Consider the following 15422-nt stretch of genomic DNA (forward strand, 5'->3'; position numbering starts at 1 on the left):
ACACACACATAGAAGAGAACACAGTCACACACACAGTGAAGAGAACACAGTCACACACACGGAGAAGAGAACACAGTCACACACACGGAGAAGAGAACACAGTCACACACACATAGAAGAGAACACAGTCACACACACGGAGAAGAGAACACAGTCACACACACGGAGAAGAGAACACAGTCACACACACGGAGAAGAGAACACAGTCACACACACAGAGAAGAGAACACAGTCACACAACACGGAGAAGAGAACACAGTCACACACACATGGAGAAGAGAACACAGTCACACACACAGTGAAGAGAACACAGTCACACACACTGAGAAGAGAACACAGTCACACACACGGAGAAGAGAACACAGTCACACAAGGAGAAGAGAACAGTCACACACACAGTGAAGAGAACACAGTCACACACACAGTGAAGAGAACACAGTCACACACACGGAGAAGAGAACACAGTCACACACACAGAGAAGAGAACACAGTCACACACACAGAGAAGAGAACACAGTCACACACACAGAGAAGAGAACACAGTCACACACACTGAGAAGAGAACACAGTCACACACACGGAGAAGAGAACACAGTCACACACACGGAGAAGAGAACACAGTCACACAAGGAGAAGAGAACAGTCACACACACAGTGAAGAGAACACAGTCACACACACAGTGAAGAGAACACAGTCACACACTAGGAGAAGAGAACACAGTCACACACACAGAGAAGAGAACACAGTCACACACACAGAGAAGAGAACACAGTCACACACACGGAGAAGAGAACACAGTCACACACACAGAGAAGAGAACACAGTCACACACACAGAGAAGAGAACACAGTCACACACACGGAGAAGAGAACACAGTCACACAGACAGTGAAGAGAACACAGTCACACACACGGAGAAGAGAACACAGTCACACACAGAGAGAAGAGAACACAGTCACACACACGGAGAAGAGAACACAGTCACACACACAGAGAAGAGAACACAGTCACACACACGGAGAAGAGAACACAGTCACACACACGGAGAAGAGAACACAGTCACACACACGGAGAAGAGAACACAGTCACACACACAGTGAAGAGAACACAGTCACACACACGGAGAAGAGAACACAGTCACACACACAGAGAAGAGAACACAGTCACACACACGGAGAAGAGAACACAGTCACACACACGGAGAAGAGAACACAGTCACACACACAGAGAAGAGAACACAGTCACACACACGGAGAAGAGAACACAGTCACACATACAGAGAAGAGAACACAGTCACACACACAGAGAAGAGAACACAGTCACACACACAGTGAAGAGAACACAGTCACACACACAGTGAAGAGAACACAGTCACACACACAGTGAAGAGAACACAGTCACACACACACAGTGAAGAGAACACAGTCACACACACAGTGAAGAGAACACAGTCACACACAGAGAAGAGAACACAGTCACACACACAGAGAAGAGAACCAGTCACACACACAGTGAAGAGAACACAGTCACACACACTGAGAAGAGAACACAGTCACACAACACTGAGAAGAGAACACAGTCACACAACACAGAGAAGAGAACACAGTCACACACACGGAGAAGAGAACACAGTCACACACACGGAGAAGAGAACACAGTCACACAACACAGAGAAGAGAACACAGTCACACACACGGAGAAGAGAACACAGTCACACACACGGAAAAGAGAACACAGTCACACACACAGAGAAGAGAACACAGTCACACACACAGTGAAGAGAACACAGTCACACACGGAGAAGAGAACACAGTCACACACACAGTGAAGAGAACACAGTCACACACGGAGAAGAGAACACAGTCACACACATGGAGAAGAGAACACAGTCACACACACAGTGAAGAGAACACAGTCACACACACTGAGAAAAGAACACAGTCACACACACAGAGAAGAGAACACAGTCACACACACGGAAAAGAGAACACAGTCACACACACAGTGAAGAGAACACAGTCACACACACGGAGAAGAGAACACAGTCACACACACAGAGAAGAGAACACAGTCACACACACGGAAAAGAGAACACAGTCACACACACAGAGAAGAGAACACAGTCACACACACGGAGAAGAGAACACAGTCACACACACATAGAAGAGAACACAGTCACACACACAGTGAAGAGAACACAGTCACACACACGGAGAAGAGAACACAGTCACACACACGGAGAAGAGAACACAGTCACACACACATAGAAGAGAACACAGTCACACACACGGAGAAGAGAACACAGTCACACACACGGAGAAGAGAACACAGTCACACACACGGAGAAGAGAACACAGTCACACACACAGAGAAGAGAACACAGTCACACAACACGGAGAAGAGAACACAGTCACACACACAGAGAAGAGAACACAGTCACACACACAGAGAAGAGAACACAGTCACACACACAGTGAAGAGAACACAGTCACACACACAGTGAAGAGAACACAGTCACACACACGGAGAAGAGAACACAGTCACACACACGGAGAAGAGAACACAGTCACACACATGGAGAAGAGAACACAGTCACACACACAGTGAAGAGAACACAGTCACACACACTGAGAAGAGAACACAGTCACACACACGGAGAAGAGAACACAGTCACACACACAGAGAAGAGAACACAGTCACACACACGGAAAAGAGAACACAGTCACACACACAGAGAAGAGAACACAGTCACACACACAGAGAAGAGAACACAGTCACACACACGGAGAAGAGAACACAGTCACACACACATAGAAGAGAACACAGTCACACACACAGTGAAGAGAACACAGTCACACACACGGAGAAGAGAACACAGTCACACACACGGAGAAGAGAACACAGTCACACACGGAGAAGAGAACACAGTCACACACACGGAGAAGAGAACAGTCACACACACAGTGAAGAGAACACAGTCACACACACAGTGAAGAGAACACAGTCACACACACGGAGAAGAGAACACAGTCACACACACTGAGAAGAGAACACAGTCACACACACGGAGAAGAGAACAGTCACACACACAGTGAAGAGAACACAGTCACACACACAGAGAAGAGAACACAGTCACACACACGGAGAAGAGAACACAGTCACACACACAGAAAAGAGAACACAGTCACACACACAGAGAAGAGAACACAGTCACACACACGGAGAAGAGAACACAGTCACACACACGGAGAAGAGAACACAGTCACACACACGGAGAAGAGAACACAGTCACACACACAGAGAAGAGAACACAGTCACACACACGGAGAAGAGAACACAGTCACACACACAGAGAAGAGAACACAGTCACACACACGGAGAAGAGAACACAGTCACACACACAGAGAAGAGAACACAGTCACACACACGGAGAAGAGAACACAGTCACACACACAGAAAAGAGAACACAGTCACACACACAGAGAAGAGAACACAGTCACACACACGGAGAAGAGAACACAGTCACACAAGGAGAAGAGAACAGTCACACACACAGTGAAGAGAACACAGTCACACACACAGTGAAGAGAACACAGTCACACACACGGAGAAGAGAACACAGTCACACACACAGAGAAGAGAACACAGTCACACACACAGAGAAGAGAACACAGTCACACACACGGAGAAGAGAACACAGTCACACACACAGAGAAGAGAACACAGTCACACACACAGAGAAGAGAACACAGTCACACACACTGAGAAGAGAACACAGTCACACACACGGAGAAGAGAACACAGTCACACACACGGAGAAGAGAACACAGTCACACAAGGAGAAGAGAACAGTCACACACACAGTGAAGAGAACACAGTCACACACAGAGTGAAGAGAACACAGTCACACACACGGAGAAGAGAACACAGTCACACACACAGAGAAGAGAACACAGTCACACACACAGAGAAGAGAACACAGTCACACACACGGAGAAGAGAACACAGTCACACACACAGAGAAGAGAACACAGTCACACACACAGAGAAGAGAACACAGTCACACACACGGAGAAGAGAACACAGTCACACAGACAGTGAAGAGAACACAGTCACACACACGGAGAAGAGAACACAGTCACACACACAGAGAAGAGAACACAGTCACACACACGGAGAAGAGAACACAGTCACACACACGGAGAAGAGAACACAGTCACACACACAGAGAAGAGAACACAGTCACACACACAGAGAAGAGAACACAGTCACACACACGGAGAAGAGAACACAGTCACACAGACAGTGAAGAGAACACAGTCACACACACGGAGAAGAGAACACAGTCACACACACAGAGAAGAGAACACAGTCACACACACGGAGAAGAGAACACAGTCACACACACGGAGAAGAGAACACAGTCACACACACGGAGAAGAGAACACAGTCACACACACAGTGAAGAGAACACAGTCACACACACACGGAGAAGAGAACACAGCCACACACACAGAGAAGAGAACACAGTCACACACACGGAGAAGAGAACACAGTCACACACACAGAGAAGAGAACACAGTCACACACACGGAGAAGAGAACACAGTCACACACACGGAGAAGAGAACACAGTCACACACACGGAGAAGAGAACACAGTCACACACACAGTGAAGAGAACACAGTCACACACACACGGAGAAGAGAACACAGCCACACACACAGAGAAGAGAACACAGTCACACACACGGAGAAGAGAACACAGTCACACACACAGTGAAGAGAACACAGTCACACACACAGTGAAGAGAACACAGTCACACACACAGTGAAGAGAACACAGTCACACACACAGTGAAGAGAACACAGCCACACACACAGTGAAGAGAACACAGTCACACACACAGAGAAGAGAACACAGTCACACACACAGAGAAGAGAACCAGTCACACACACAGTGAAGAGAACACAGTCACACACACTGAGAAGAGAACACAGTCACACAACACTGAGAAGAGAACACAGTCACACAACACAGAGAAGAGAACACAGTCACACACACGGAGAAGAGAACACAGTCACACACACGGAGAAGAGAACACAGTCACACAACACAGAGAAGAGAACACAGTCACACACACGGAGAAGAGAACACAGTCACACACACGGAAAAGAGAACACAGTCACACACACAGAGAAGAGAACACAGTCACAAACACAGAAAAGAGAACACAGTCACACACAGAGTGAAGAGAACACAGTCACACACGGAGAAGAGAACACAGTCACACACATGGAGAAGAGAACACAGTCACACACACAGTGAAGAGAACACAGTCACACACACGGAAAAGAGAACACAGTCACACACACAGTGAAGAGAACACAGTCACACACACGGAGAAGAGAACACAGTCACACACACAGAGAAGAGAACACAGTCACACACACGGAGAAGAGAACACAGTCACACACACAGTGAAGAGAACACAGTCACACAGACAGTGAAGAGAACACAGTCACACACACGGAGAAGAGAACACAGTCACACACACAGAGAAGAGAACACAGTCACACACACGGAGAAGAGAACACAGTCACACACACGGAGAAGAGAACACAGTCACACACACGGAGAAGAGAACACAGTCACACACACAGTGAAGAGAACACAGTCACACACACACGGAGAAGAGAACACAGCCACACACACAGAGAAGAGAACACAGTCACACACACGGAGAAGAGAACACAGTCACACACACAGTGAAGAGAACACAGTCACACACACAGTGAAGAGAACACAGTCACACACACAGTGAAGAGAACACAGTCACACACACAGTGAAGAGAACACAGCCACACACACAGTGAAGAGAACACAGTCACACACACAGAGAAGAGAACACAGTCACACACACAGAGAAGAGAACCAGTCACACACACAGTGAAGAGAACACAGTCACACACACTGAGAAGAGAACACAGTCACACAACACTGAGAAGAGAACACAGTCACACAACACAGAGAAGAGAACACAGTCACACACACGGAGAAGAGAACACAGTCACACACACGGAGAAGAGAACACAGTCACACAACACAGAGAAGAGAACACAGTCACACACACGGAGAAGAGAACACAGTCACACACACGGAAAAGAGAACACAGTCACACACACAGAGAAGAGAACACAGTCACAAACACAGAAAAGAGAACACAGTCACACACAGAGTGAAGAGAACACAGTCACACACGGAGAAGAGAACACAGTCACACACATGGAGAAGAGAACACAGTCACACACACAGTGAAGAGAACACAGTCACACACACGGAAAAGAGAACACAGTCACACACACAGTGAAGAGAACACAGTCACACACACGGAGAAGAGAACACAGTCACACACACAGAGAAGAGAACACAGTCACACACACGGAAAAGAAAACACAGTCACACACACAGAGAAGAGAACACAGTCACACAACACAGAGAAGAGAACACAGTCACACACACGGAGAAGAGAACACAGTCACACACACGGAGAAGAGAACACAGTCACACAACACAGAGAAGAGAACACAGTCACACACACGGAGAAGAGAACACAGTCACACACACGGAAAAGAGAACACAGTCACACACACAGAGAAGAGAACACAGTCACACACACAGAGAAGAGAACACAGTCACACACAGAGAGAAGAGAACACAGTCACACACACGGAGAAGAGAACACAGTCACACACACATAGAAGAGAACACAGTCACACACACAGTGAAGAGAACACAGTCACACACACGGAGAAAAGAACACAGTCACACACACGGAGAAGAGAACACAGTCACACACACATAGAAGAGAACACAGTCACACACACGGAGAAGAGAACACAGTCACACACACGGAGAAGAGAACACAGTCACACACACGGAGAAGAGAACACAGTCACACACACAGAGAAGAGAACACAGTCACACACACGGAAAAGAGAACACAGTCACACACACAGAGAAGAGAACACAGTCACACACACGGAGAAGAGAACACAGTCACACACACATAGAAGAGAACACAGTCACACACACAGTGAAGAGAACACAGTCACACACACGGAGAAGAGAACACAGTCACACACACAGTGAAGAGAACACAGTCACACACACGGAGAAGAGAACACAGTCACACACACGGAGAAGAGAACACAGTCACACACACACATAGAAGAGAACACAGTCACACACACGGAGAAGAGAACACAGTCACACACACGGAGAAGAGAACACAGTCACACACACGGAGAAGAGAACACAGTCACACACACGGAGAAGAGAACACAGTCACACACACAGTGAAGAGAACACAGTCACACACACAGTGAAGAGAACACAGTCACACACACGGAGAAGAGAACACAGTCACACACACAGAGAAGAGAACACAGTAACACACACAGAGAAGAGAACACAGTCACACACACAGTGAAGAGAACACAGTCACACACACGGAGAAGAGAACACAGTCACACACACAGAGAAGAGAACACAGTAACACACACAGAGAAGAGAACACAGTCACACACACGGAGAAGAGAACACAGTCACACACACGGAGAAGAGAACAGTCACACACACATAGAAGAGAACACAGTCACACACACGGAGAAGAGAACACAGTCACACACACGGAGAAGAGAACACAGTCACACACACGGAGAAGAGAACACAGTCACACACACGGAGAAGAGAACACAGTCACACACACGGAGAAGAGAACACAGTCACACACACGGAGAAGAGAACAGTCACACACACAGTGAAGAGAACACAGTCACACACACAGTGAAGAGAACACAGTCACACACACGGAGAAGAGAACACAGTCACACACACTGAGAAGAGAACACAGTCACACACACAGAGAAGAGAACACAGTCACACACACAGAGAAGAGAACAGTCACACACACAGTGAAGAGAACACAGTCACACACACAGTGAAGAGAACACAGTCACACACACAGAGAAGAGAACACAGTCACACAACACAGAGAAGAGAACACAGTCACACAACACGGAGAAGAGAACACAGTCACACACACGGAGAAGAGAACACAGTCACACACACGGAGAAGAGAACACAGTCACACACACGGAGAAGAGAACACAGTCACACACACGGAGAAGAGAACACAGTCACACAACACTGAGAAGAGAACACAGTCACACAACACAGAGAAGAGAACACAGTCACACACACGGAGAAGAGAACACAGTCACACACACGGAGAAGAGAACACAGTCACACACACGGAGAAGAGAACACAGTCACACACACAGAGAAGAGAACACAGTCACACACACAGAGAAGAGAACACAGTCACACACACAGAGAAGAGAACACAGTCACACACACGGAGGAGAGAACACAGTCACACACACGGAGAAGAGAACACAGTCACACACACAGAGAAGAGAACACAGTCACACACACAGAGAAGAGAACACAGTCACACACACAGTGAAGAGAACATAGTCACACACACAGTGAAGAGAACACAGTCACACACATGGAGAAGAGAACACAGTCACACACACGGAGAAGAGAACACAGTCACACACACGGAGAAGAGAACACAGTCACACACACAGAGAAGAGAACACAGTCACACACATGGAGAAGAGAACAGTCACACACACAGTGAAGAGAACACAGTCACACACACTGAGAAGAGAACACAGTCACACACACGGAGAAGAGAACACAGTCACACACACAGAGAAGAGAACACAGTCACACACACGGAAAAGAGAACACAGTCACACACACAGAGAAGAGAACACAGTCACACACACAGAGAAGAGAACACAGTCACACACACGGAGAAGAGAACACAGTCACACACACATAGAAGAGAACACAGTCACACACACAGTGAAGAGAACACAGTCACACACACACGGAGAAGAGAACACAGTCACACACACGGAGAAGAGAACACAGTCACACACACGGAGAAGAGAACACAGTCACACACACAGTGAAGAGAACACAGTCACACAACACTGAGAAGAGAACACAGTCACACACACAGTGAAGAGAACACAGTCACACACACATAGAAGAGAACACAGTCACACACACGGAGAAGAGAACACAGTCACACACACGGAGAAGAGAACACAGTCACACACACGGAGAAGAGAACACAGTCACACACGGAGAAGAGAACACAGTCACACACACGGAGAAGAGAACAGTCACACACACAGTGAAGAGAACACAGTCACACACACAGTGAAGAGAACACAGTCACACACGGAGAAGAGAACACAGTCACACACACTGAGAAGAGAACACAGTCACACACACGGAGAAGAGAACAGTCACACACACAGTGAAGAGAACACAGTCACACACACAGAGAAGAGAACACAGTCACACACACGGAGAAGAGAACACAGTCACACACACAGAAAAGAGAACACAGTCACACACACAGAGAAGAGAACACAGTCACACACACACGGAGAAGAGAACACAGTCACACACACGGAGAAGAGAACACAGTCACACACACAGAGAAGAGAACACAGTCACACACACGGAGAAGAGAACACAGTCACACACACAGAGAAGAGAACACAGTCACACACACAGAGAAGAGAACACAGTCACACACACGGAGAAGAGAACACAGTCACACACACGGAGAAGAGAACACAGTCACACACACAGTGAAGAGAACACAGTCACACACACAGTGAAGAGAACACAGTCACACACACGGAGAAGAGAACACAGTCACACACACAGAGAAGAGAACACAGTCACACACACAGTGAAGAGAACACAGTCACACACACAGAGAAGAGAACACAGTCACACACACGGAGAAGAGAACACAGTCACACACACGGAGAAGAGAACACAGTCACACACACGGAGAAGAGAACACAGTCACACACACAGTGAAGAGAACACAGTCACACACACGGAGAAGAGAACACAGTCACACACACGGAGAAGAGAACACAGTCACACACACAGTGAAGAGAACACAGTCACACACACGGAGAAGAGAACACAGTCACACACACAGAGAAGAGAACACAGTCACACACACAGTGAAGAGAACACAGTCACACACACACGGAGAAGAGAACACAGTCACACACACGGAGAAGAGAACACAGTCACACACACAGAGAAGAGAACACAGTCACACACACAGTGAAGAGAACACAGTCACACACACAGTGAAGAGAACACAGTCACACACACAGTGAAGAGAACACAGTCACACACACGGAGCCAGAGTAGTGTCAATTATTTTCTTATTCAATTATTACGATCAATTATTTTGATTAAGAGAGAGAGAGGATTAAGAGGCAGAGAGTTCTGATGATATTAAAATCTCTTACGTAATCTGATTACGTAACTTGTGTTACTTGTAATGCATTACTCTCAACACTGACTATAAGTAAGTTTGCAGCTTCATGTCAGCTAGCAGTCGTTAGACTATTAGTACTGTCAGTTTTAATGCTCCCCCAACAGAGTTTATACTGACTGTACATTCCTTCTCAAACATGTCAACTTATTCTACTAACCTAACCTAACCTTGCACACTTACTCTAATGGCCTAATGACAGTTAGTTGACATGTACAGTAGCAGCAAAGTTACTCATAGTTAGTAGAATGTCTAAAGCGGACTATTGAAATAAAGTGTAACCATAGATTTATAGCCATATGTCCATAAACGTATCCAAATATGATGACACTTTTTGATGGGGCCGTGTGTGTTGAGAAGCGATGCCAGCTGATGATAAGGAGAATGTGTGTGTCAAGCACTTGAGTGACGGGGTGAACAAATAATGATGTTTTAGTGTTTTAAAACTATGAGAGAAACCATAGAAAGACACTGGAATGAGGAATACATGCAACAGATGCAGTGTAACGGTGTTGTGCAGGACTCACGTGTAAGAGTGTGTGTGCCGTATCGCTGGTGTGTGCGTACACCCTACAGATGGCCTGATAGTCATACAGATTCACCCTGAACACAAATACAAGTACATTTCAGCCATAATTACTATAAAAATACATTACAGAAATGCAAATGTCAATGACTAGCATGTGTGTATGAGTTTGTGTATGAACTCACTGAACTATTGAACACATGAACTTGTGCAATAAACAATTGCAATAGTCGAGTCACATTATTTATACAGCGCTTTTTACAACACAGAGTGTTTCAGTGTTTCACAGCAGCTTTACAGAGATAACAGGACAATAATGCAACAGAGTTTGTTTCCAGAAGAGAATAGCGTCACAGTCCAGCTTAAGTAAGTTCAGTGATGGTGCATTTCTGTTTTAAAAAAGTTATTAATTTAGTTCATTTATATATACAGCCGCTCCGGAGAAAACAGTGATGTCATCGTCCAGCTCAGTTCAGTTCTCATATAATGCTGTCAATGCAGGAGATCAATAATATTGCTGAATATTAAATTAAATGTTAAATTTAATGTCCCCAACTAAGCAAGCCAAAAGCCAATGGCAACAAAGGTGGAAAAAGGCGACAGTGTGCGTGTGTGTGTGCGTGTCTGTGTGTGTGTGTGTGAGAGAGAGCTGGCCTCCTTTTACATCACATTAAAGTGTAAATCAGAGATAATTATAATTTTGCTTGCAGCTCTTTCTGTACCTCAAACACTGACGTGTACGAAAGGTTCATTCCACATCCACGCATATGTGTGTGTGTGTGTGTGCTGTCTTTGCATTAGTTTATGTCTATGTATGTGTGTGTTGTCTTCTGTTGTCTGTGTGACCGTGTGCATATGGGGAATATTCAGCAAAGTCCTGAATGCATCTATTGCCTCTGTTAGATTTCTTATTTAATATTGTCCTGATTGAGATCTGTGATACAGAACTATATGTTGAAAACCTGTTTCTGCGGAAGCTTTGGTGTCGTGTGATCCAGAAGGGCAATTCTCCACCTTACTAGCCCACACTGAAAAACTCTTCCATTTGTATATTGTAAGGGAACTTTGAACATCTCATTGCCTCTAAATTAGTTAGAAAACTAGTGTTTTCTAGTGAAAGTGAAAGTGTTTGTGACCATTTGCCTAAACAAATCTACTCAAACTCAGAATGTTTGGCTCCGTTTGTTATAATTTATTCATTATAACAAGTAGGTTTATTAGCAGATGTAGGACCTATGTTAAGGCTCTAAGGGTTAGGGTTAGGACACTCAGGACTAGTTTAATGACTGCTCATACTCAAGACAAACGATCTCATGTCTTCTTCTCTTTCAGCATTGCCATACCTCTTAAAGGAACCCATTGAAACCAGTTTGCCCATCACAGCTCCCTCAGCCTTCCCGAAGAACACACCAGTCTGCAGGAGACACTGCCAGCGTTAACATCACAAGCTAATGGAATGGATTAATGTGTCTAAGCACGTGAGATTAACAGTAATACTAAACATTGTTCAAAATTGATTCAGCCTCCAGAAATGCAGTGGGCATTATAATTGGCACGAATTCTGAATATATAGGAATAAAATATTGACTATACAAGTATACAGAAGCGCAAACTGATGATCCTCACCAAAGACAGATCCTCAGCCACAATAATGAACCCGTTGTTGTCTATAAGGTAACAGCTGATATCCTACATATAGTGGAGGAACAGAAACGGTTAAGAGAAATAACAAAAACACAAACACAGAGTTGTAAACTGCAAATACTGTATAGTGAGAGAGTGAGATAGTGAGATAGTGAGAGAGTGAGTGAGTGAGTGAGAGAGTGAGAGAGTGAGATAGTGAGAGAGTGAGAGAGTGAGATAGTGAGAGAGTGAGATAGTGAGTGAGTGAGATAGTGAGTGAGTGAGATAGTGAGTGAGTGAGATAGTGAGTGAGATAGTGAGTGAGTGAGATAGTGAGAGAGTGAGAGAGTGAGTGAGTGAGAGAGTGAGAGAGTGAGAGAGTGAGATAGTGAGATAGTGAGAGAGTGAGAGAGTGAGATAGTGAGTGAGTGAGATAGTGAGTGAGTGAGATAGTGAGAGAGTGAGTGAGTGAGAGAGTGAGAGAGTGAGATAGTGAGAGACTGAGAGAGTGAAGGAGTGAGAGAGAGAGAGAGAGACAATGAGATAGTGAGAGACTGAGAGCGTGAGCGTGGAGTGAGATAGTGAGAGAGAGAGTGAGATAGTGAGAGATAGTGAGAGAGTGAGAGAGAGTGAGAGAGATAGTGAGATAGTGAGAGAGTGAGATAGTGAGAGAGTGAGAGACTGAGAGAGAGTGAGATAGTGAGAGATAGTGAGAGAGTGAGAGAGAGAGAGAGTGAGATAGTGAGAGAGAGAGTGAGATAGTGAGAGATAGTGAGAGAGTGAGAGAGATAGTGAGATAGTGAGAGAGTGAGATAGTGAGAGAGAGAGTGAGAGAGTGAGATAGTGAGAGAGAGAGAGAGAGAGAGAGAGAGAGAGAGAGAGAGAGAGAGAGAGAGAGAGAGAGAGAGAGAGAGAGAGAGAGTGAGATAGTGAGAGAGTGAGAGAGTGAATATGGACACTCACATCGCTGTCACAGCTGATAGAACACTTCCCGTCAAGCGCTGCACACTGAAGACATACAATATTATGACAGCAAAAACATTGTGAGAAATGCATACTATGTGATGATACACCAATGCGCTTGTAAAATATATCATTTTTATGATTAAATTCAAAATGGTTCAAATCATTCATCTAACGTTAAAAAAAAGAAAACACACACACACACACACACACATCATCGCTGACCAGCTGCAAGGGTTGTAATGTGACTTTTCCCATTAGTTTCTACTGGGGAGAGCGTTAAAGCCAACAACAATCATTATTGTACAAATGAATGTAACAAAATATATAGGTTAATTAAAAAAACATAAAATGTGTGTGTACCTGCTGGACATGTATACTTTAGAAGTTAGCTAAACATGACAAACTAATTTTGGGGAGGTCCTCGTTTGTAAAAATGGGCACAAAATTAAAGTAAATAAAGGTTTGTTCAAATTGTACACAGAGAGAGTGTGTGTGTGTGTGTGAGTGAGTGTGTGTGTATGCGTGAGTGCGTGTGTGTGAGTGTGCGTGCGTGAGTGAGTGTGCGTGTGTGAGTGTGCGTGAGTGCGTGTGTGAGTGTGCGTGAGTGCGTGTGTGTGAGTGCGTGTGTGAGTGTGCGTGAGTGCGTGTGTGTGAGTGTGCGTGTGTGCGTGTGTGAGTGTGCGTGAGTGCGTGTGTGAGTGTGCGTGAGTGCGTGTGTGAGTGTGTGTGAGTGCGTGTGTGTGAGTGTGCGTGTGTGAGTGTGCGTGAGTGCGTGTGTGAGTGTGCGTGAGTGCGTGTGTGTGTGTGCGTGAGTGCGTGTGTGAGTGTGCGTGTGAGTCCGTGTGTGTGAGTGTGCGTGAGTGCGTGTGTGTGAGTGTGCGTCCGTGAGTGAGTGTGCGTGTGTGAGTGTGCGTGAGTGCGTGTGTGAGTGTGCGTGAGTGCGTGTGTGTGAGTGCGTGTGTGAGTGTGCGTGAGTGCGTGTGTGTGAGTGTGCGTGTGTGCGTGTGTGAGTGTGCGTGAGTGCGTGTGTGAGTGTGCGTGAGTGCGTGTGTGAGTGTGTGTGAGTGCGTGTGTGTGAGTGTGCGTGTGTGAGTGTGCGTGAGTGCGTGTGTGAGTGTGCGTGAGTGCGTGTGTGTGTGTGCGTGAGTGCGTGTGTGAGTGTGCGTGTGAGTCCGTGTGTGTGAGTGTGCGTGTGTGAGTGTGCGTGAGTGCGTGTGCGTGTGTGAGTGTGCGTGAGTGCGTGTGCGTGTGTGAGTGTGCGTGAGTGCGTGTGCGTGTGTGAGTGTGCGTGAGTGCGTGTGCGTGTGTGAGTGTGCGTGAGTGCGTGTGCGTGTGTGAGTGTGCGTGAGTGCGTGTGTGAGTGTGCGTGAGTGCGTGTGCGTGTGTGAGTGTGCGTGAGTGCGTGTGCGTGTGTGAGTGTGCGTGAGTGCGTGTGCGTGTGTGAGTGTGCGTGAGTGCGTGTGTGAGTGTGCGTGAGTGCGTGTGTGAGTGTGCGTGAGTGCGTGTGTGTGAGTGTGCGTGTGTGAGTGTGCGTGAGTGCGTGTGTGAGTGTGCGTGACTGCGTGAGTGTGTGTGAGTGCGTGTGTGTGAGTGTGCGTGTGTGAGTGAGTGCGTGTGTGCGTGTGTGAGTGTGCGTGATGTGACGATGTCATCAGGAAATAAATAAATAAATTGTAATTTAAATGTTCTACATTTATTTCCTCATTATTCATCTGTACATAACATTGAGCTCATTATTTACAAAAATCAAAACATCTCCATCATTTATGAAACTACAGTCATCGTACCTTTATGTAACTACAGTCATTGTAACCTGTGTGTCGAGTCAAGATGGCGCTGTCTTTAGTCCAGC

At 46.1% G+C, this 15422-nt stretch overlaps 1 protein-coding gene across 5 annotated transcripts in view; it reads right to left on the minus strand.

The window, feature by feature from the left end:
* The window catches only part of cacna2d3a (calcium channel, voltage-dependent, alpha 2/delta subunit 3a), a 176678-nt gene that overhangs the window by 14920 nt on the left and 146336 nt on the right, over window positions 1–15422 (minus strand). For 4 of the 5 annotated variants that reach the window (XM_056240465.1, XM_056240462.1, XM_056240463.1 and 1 more), the window contains 4 exons: window positions 13568–13612; window positions 12608–12670; window positions 12325–12395; window positions 10983–11058 (listed from right to left, as the gene is read on the minus strand). In XM_056240465.1, coding sequence (XP_056096440.1) covers window positions 10983–11058; window positions 12325–12395; window positions 12608–12670; window positions 13568–13612 — 255 coding nt within the window. The remainder of the gene's footprint in view (window positions 1–10982; window positions 11059–12324; window positions 12396–12607; window positions 12671–13567; window positions 13613–15422) is intronic. The other variant, XM_056240466.1, reaches the window with a different exon arrangement.

This window comes from Rhinichthys klamathensis, unplaced genomic scaffold (assembly GCF_029890125.1).
Source record: "Rhinichthys klamathensis goyatoka isolate OS25496 unplaced genomic scaffold, OSU_Roscu_1.1 h1tg000599l_1, whole genome shotgun sequence".
Classification (NCBI taxonomy): domain Eukaryota; kingdom Metazoa; phylum Chordata; class Actinopteri; order Cypriniformes; family Leuciscidae; genus Rhinichthys; species Rhinichthys klamathensis.